General features: G+C 41.4%; 1 protein-coding gene across 1 annotated transcript in view; it reads left to right on the top strand.

The window, feature by feature from the left end:
- Window positions 1-5,602, top strand: part of SIAE (sialic acid acetylesterase) — a 136,565-nt gene extending 130,963 nt beyond the window's left edge. Inside the window, exons 8-10 of the mRNA XM_006892800.1 lie at window positions 1,856-2,013; window positions 3,852-4,047; window positions 5,384-5,602. Of these exons, the coding sequence (XP_006892862.1) occupies window positions 1,856-2,013; window positions 3,852-4,047; window positions 5,384-5,602 (573 nt within the window). The remainder of the gene's footprint in view (window positions 1-1,855; window positions 2,014-3,851; window positions 4,048-5,383) is intronic.
- Window positions 5,603-6,190: the final 588 nt, after the last annotated feature.

The raw sequence follows: 6,190 nt of genomic DNA, 5'->3' as shown, positions 1-6,190 counted from the left end.
TCACTAAAACGAATTAAATTTAATAATAATTTCAAAAAAATCATAGAGTCACACAATTTGGTAGGTGGAGGGAGGCAAGGGTGAAGGAATTGGGAAAGATCAGGTGTGAAAAAAATGTATACAAACTTTGTAGAGAAATCAGTATAAAAAACAAACAAGCAAAAAGATAATATGTATGAACCGTTGAAGACAGACTCATTTTCTCTGTACACTTTCTCTCAAATAAATAATAAAAAGCTAAGGGGGGGAAAAGAGGAATTTCAAACCTACATAGCCAGATAAATGTGGACATCGTGGGTGTGGTATCAGAAATTATATCTCTGATGCAATTTGCCATATGCTCAAGGTCAGTCTTTTATTTACTACAATGTCTAGGTCTGTTGTATGAAGAGGTAGAAGAGGTCTACTGATGTGTAACAAACTATCCTCAAAACTTAGTGGGTTAGCATGTGTAGTGTTAGCCTAAAAGTTGGCTGCGGGGTGGGGGGGACAGTTAGCCATTTAGCTTCTGGCATCCAGCTACCTTCACTGTAGACACATGATGGTCTTGCAAATCACCAACTGCAGTGGAATTAGGATAAGAGAAAGAGTGCTTCCCACAACAAGCAGTAATATTTGAGGCGAGTAACTTTTGGGGAGCAAGGCTTGTGGTGGCAAGACCCTGGTGAGAGCATGAATCTTGTGGTGGGAAGACTGTGGCATTGCTGTGTACAAATGGTGGCAAGTTGTGACCTGAGGCTTCCTGCATCTGTGCTGGCCACAGTTAAAGGTTGGCTCTTCTTGCCAGATGTTTGAAGGAGAAGCTGACTTTACAATGCTCTGAGACAAACCTTGCTGGATGATATGGTTATAACTGCTCTGAGGCAAACCTTGTTCTATGATTTGGGTTTGACTGCTGAACTGAAAACCAGAACCTGGAATTATTGAGGAAGCGTGCCTTGGGCTAAAGCCTGCACTTGTATTGTGAGAAATTCTTTGCCTCTCCCACTCACTTCCCTAATAAACCCTATTGTTGGTACAATAACAATGAGTCAGCAATGAATAAATGAACTTCTTGCTGCTGCTGGGGCTCTAGAGGCACTATGGGGCTGGGCTACAGGCTCTTAACCTGCTTTCTACTCTGGGACAGTGAGAAGCTGTGCTATCTTTACTCCCTCTGACCCTTTCAGAGAGACATTCATGGCCTGTGCCTTATGGTCTGTTTTCTCCTATTTAGACAGTGTGTTAGCTGTTTAGGGAGTTCTATTTGCAGATGATTCTATAGTTGATCATGCAAGGCTCTGCTAGGATGGCTCATTTTTTTTTTACATCACATGTTTAATGTGCCAACTTCATAACAAGGTTTAAGGGTGACACATGTCATACAAAAGCATGAACACCTAATCATCATGCTTATGAACTGGAAAAAGTCTACAGAGACTTTTTAGCATAGTCGCTGGACTTCTTTACATGGGCAGCTTCACTTTCAGGAGTTTTCGGAGGATGAAATTCCAAGTTCTTAGAGAATGAATGAGCAAAACCTTTTTAGGCATAGATCAGAAGTCTCTTAGCCTGCATTCTCTTGTATGGAATAAATCTGAGTATCAACTTTGGTTCACTGAGGAAATAAATATACTTAGCTTCTTGATGGGAGATAAACTGAAGCATGGTAAAGAGCATGTGGGATGAGGAAAGTTATTGCATCTATTATCAGAAAGACTGTTACATCCTAAAAATTCAATAACTCTTTGTTGAATGAGCATTTGAGCAAATGGATGACAAGAGAGCAGAGGAAAGCCTCTGCTTTGAAAGTCATTGAAAAAGACTCCAGTTTAGGATTCTGATGCAATAAAGGCATCTATATCTCTTCTTCTAGTTATCTTCATATTTGCCTCAAAACTCCTCAGAAGATGGATTTCCCAAAATTCGTTGGCACCAGACAGCTGACTTTGGCTACGCCCCCAATGCAAAGATGCCCAAGACTTTCATGGCTGTCACCATGGATCTTGGCGATAGGCATTCGCCCCTTGGCAGGTATGATTGCTGTTTAGGCTTTGCTTGAGCAGTGTATATTCTTAGTTATTTGAACAATGTTATTAATCAGTGTTCACAGGTGGTTTAAAGATTGTTGTTATGTGCCATTGAGTCACCTGCGACTCATAGCAACCTTATGTACAACAGCCTTAAACCCTGCCCTATCCTGTGCCAATCTTATTGTCTCTGACCTACCTACCCTCATTAACCCTGACACTGAATCAATCCATCTCATTGAGGGTCTTCCTCTCTTGTCCTGTCCCTCTACCATTCCATAAGCATATCTTTATTAAAGAACAGCCTTTTATGTGAGGATGTGCTACAATAATAAAAAGTTAGCAACATCTCAGTTGTTGACAAACAAAAACTTATTTCTTGCTCATGCTCCATATTTAAAAGAGATTAGTGGAGAGGCTTATCTTCTTGTAGTCATTCCCAGACCCAGCTAGGACTGGTCCATATTGACCTTTGATCCCATGGTTAATTTGAAGTCTCAAGGCAGGGACAACACTGACACTAAAGTTAACTCCACAATAAGGGATATACCTTTAACTTGCTGGTCTGTCTGATGCTTCTCTAAATCTGAACATTCACATTAAGACAGACTTGGAAGAAGGATTGGCCATCCACTTCTGAAATAGCAGGCCTCTGAAAACCCTATGTACAACAGAGCACATTTAGATAACAGAAACGGCAAAGGAGGCTGAGTTTTCAAGTATGGAAATACAAAGGATTGATTCAGTGACTGGGATAATTGGGATGGGAGTGTCAGAGACAGTGCGATTGGCACAGGACAGAGCAGAGTTTAGGGCTGTTGTACATAGGGTCGCTATGAGTCGCAAGCGACTCGACGTCACATAACAACATGTTATCAGATAGATGATTCACCTGAAAGCAGTACAAGTCATTTCTGCACACATTACAGAAGGGGCACACATTAGCCCATGCCAGCAGAAGCAAAATGGAATTCTACCATCTACCCAGCAGGAAAGTAATGGAGTGTTTGTGAACAGCCCTATTGAATAACATTCTATGAATATAGGATAAAAGGAGATTTCAAATGTGGAGTAGAGCTCAACACTTAGTATATGGATTGCAGTTGTCATTGTATGCCTTCAAGTCAGAACTGGACCATAGCTGACCCTCTAGTGGGTTTTCAGAAATGGTAAATTGCATGGCAGGAGATTGCCCATCCTCTGGTGGAGCAGCTGGTAGATTCAAACTGATCCCAAAGGGATTGCAGCACAGCTTCTTACCAGTAGGCCACTGGAGCTCACTCTGGATTGTAGTAGGAGTTTGATAATATTAACAGAATGAGTGAATAAAAACTAGAAGGGACCAAGTATTGAACAGCTGATCCAGATGAAACACAGGACTTTCAACGGTTGTGATAATAGTCCATGTTAGCTCCACCTGGTCAATTCCAGTGCTCTTCTTTCCTACTTTCCCCTTCCTCCTCCTTGATCTAGTTTCTCAAGAGTTCCAACTCAGAGGCCTCTCTCTGGCTACACTTTACTAGTTCTTTTAAGCTGGTTCACTACAGATCAGTGGCTCTTAGGTTAAACAAAGCTACCCATTGCCACTGAGTAGCTTCTAGCTCACCAGACCCTCTAAGTCAGAGTAGGGTTTTTAAGGCTGTTGGTCTTTATGGAAACAGACACCACCTCTTTCTCCCTTGGACCCACTGGTGGTTTTGAAGTACTGACCTTTCCCTTAGCAGTTGAGTGTTTAACCGTTGTGCCACCTCTTTATTTTCACCTTCTTAATGGGTACTTTTATTTTATAAAAAGTGCAGCTATTGTGAGCTGAACCCCAAATTATCTATTCTTTTCCTGTAGCATCCACCCTCGAGATAAACAAACAGTGGCCTATCGGCTGCATTTGGGGGCCCGTGCTGTGGCTTACGGGGAGAAGAATTTGATTTTCCAAGGACCACTGCCTAAGAAGATGGAAGTGTTGTTTAGCAAGAGACTGCTGAACCTCACATATCAGCAGCAAATCCAGGTCCAGAGGCTGGACAAGCAGATATTTGAGGTGAGAAAAAGGGCCAAGAAGATACAGGTTTACCCTGTGGTCAGAGCCAAGATTTCCTTGGAACTGATATCCCTCCTCCTAAGCCAGGTCTTGGTTGGTGGGAGATAAGACTGAGCTTATCTGAGGGGGAACTGAACAACTGTGACTTACTTTGCTTAGAGGCAATTTTGGTAGACAGGTTAGTCACAGGAAGGAAAATCACCCCACACTAAAACAATCAACATTTTCTGTTTTATCCCCAGGACAGCACCTTTGCTCTGGAAGGCACTTCTGCTTTTATTTTTATGTTCCTTATGGAAAGAATCCTTGCTTAAGAATCTTTTCTCATCTTTGGGTACCCCCCTCCTTTAAAATCACATTACTTTAAACTCTGATATCCTTTTGAGTTTAGTTTCTCCTTTGGGAAGATTAAGTTGGTGATTTATAAATTAGATTGAATTAATGCAATAAAACAGCTTTCTTCTATTAACTAGGAAGGAGCCTTCCACTACAGGATGGCAGCTGTTGATTAAAGAGGTTGGTTAGGAATCCTCTATAATTTGGGATGGTGAGGACTTTCCTAGATGCAACCCCTACATGGTGTCTTTTGGTATCATGCATGCCACTATTATGCTGGAGAGTGAAGAGAAGACATTGAAAAAGATGGAAGAATATTAAAGATAAACTTCATATACAGTTTATCTAGAGCTGCTCCTCCTTTAAAACTACATGTCAGCTAGATTGACATCAGTCCATTTAGTCAGTGCTGCTTCCACTTCTTTTGCTTTCTGTGGATTTGGAGTGAGGTCTCTGTGTTCCAGGTTCTCTTTAGGCAGTTGCTAGCTGTCTGTCCATCATTTGAATCATGAATCCTAGAAGAAGTCAGGGAAGAATTTGTCTTCTGGATAATTTTTATATCTTCCTCCTTATTGCCTTCTGATTTAAAAGAAGGTTTATTGTCCACAGTTCCTTTCTTATATTGTCCATTGTCCTTTGGGAGCACCCACTGGGGAGCAGCAGTAGCCATAGTACTGAGCTCACTCACTTTCCTGCTTGCTTTGTCATTTGTTGGGGGCATCACTGGAAGAATGTCAGGGGAATCTTACAGAAATGCTTTATGTGTCCGTGTTTCCTTGTCTGTAAGTTAATTTTCTTATATCATAATTGAAACACTTTAATCACATGAAGATTTATAATCAAGCTGTGGTTGTATTGACTAGGTCCACTCATCACCATGGGAAATGATTTTTGACTAAGAACGGCTCCTGACCCCCTTCCCGATCTCTCTGAAAGAACAGTTCCTAACATGTTTGAGTACCATCTAACTGACATTCTTATTCTGTGGTGGTTTTACTAGATCTCCTGCTGTGGTGACCATCAGTGCAAGTGGCTCCCAGCGCCCATGGACACTTTCTCCAACTGGACGCTGGTTCTGAATATAAGTTCCTGTCCTGGCCCTCTGGCTGCTCTCCGCTATGCCTGGACCACGTGGCCTTGCGAATATAAGCAATGTCCTCTGTACCACCCCACTAGTACCCTGCCAGCTCCTCCTTTTGTTGTTTTCTTAACAAACTAGGTTCCTTTAGATCACAACAAGGATCCTCAATGATCCAGTACTCTCAACTCTTGGAAATGAGGGTGAGTCCTGTGAATCTGTGCACTCAGCCATCACAGTGATGACAGCTGCTGCTGCTTTTCTTTTCTGTTAAAATTTTAGTAAACGTTTACAAAGAGATTGGTTTGAATTCATCAATTCATACACATTTTCCTCCCTACACCTCCCCTAATTCCCTCTGTAACACTTCTTCTGTTACAGATTGTTAATTGTCATATATGTAATGTCTAATCATCCATTCCTCCATATGAATGGCTAGAATAAACTGTGATGCACCCACACAATGGATAGTATGTAGCACTGAAAGACAGTTTGTTGGGTTTATAATGAATTAATAGGCAAATCTTACTTGTTAGATCCCTTCAAGTTAGTGGTGAACCATGGACAATGTAATAAAATGTTTCTCAGATAGACCTGCACTATTGCTATGATCAGTTATCATTCTGATTCAGAAGTGTTTCATTGCATACAGGTTTTTTGGAAATAGATAGCCAGGGTTTTGGTTTGTATGTTTGTTTTCCTTGTGCATCTAGTGTGGAAGCTCTGCTG

This window comes from Elephantulus edwardii, unplaced genomic scaffold (assembly GCF_000299155.1).
Source record: "Elephantulus edwardii isolate Elephantulus edwardi_28Jun2011 unplaced genomic scaffold, EleEdw1.0 scaffold00120, whole genome shotgun sequence".
NCBI classification, from domain to species: Eukaryota; Metazoa; Chordata; class Mammalia; order Macroscelidea; family Macroscelididae; genus Elephantulus; species Elephantulus edwardii.
The sequence above is the reverse complement of the archived record's forward strand: the minus strand, read 5'-3'. Positions and strand labels throughout refer to the sequence as shown.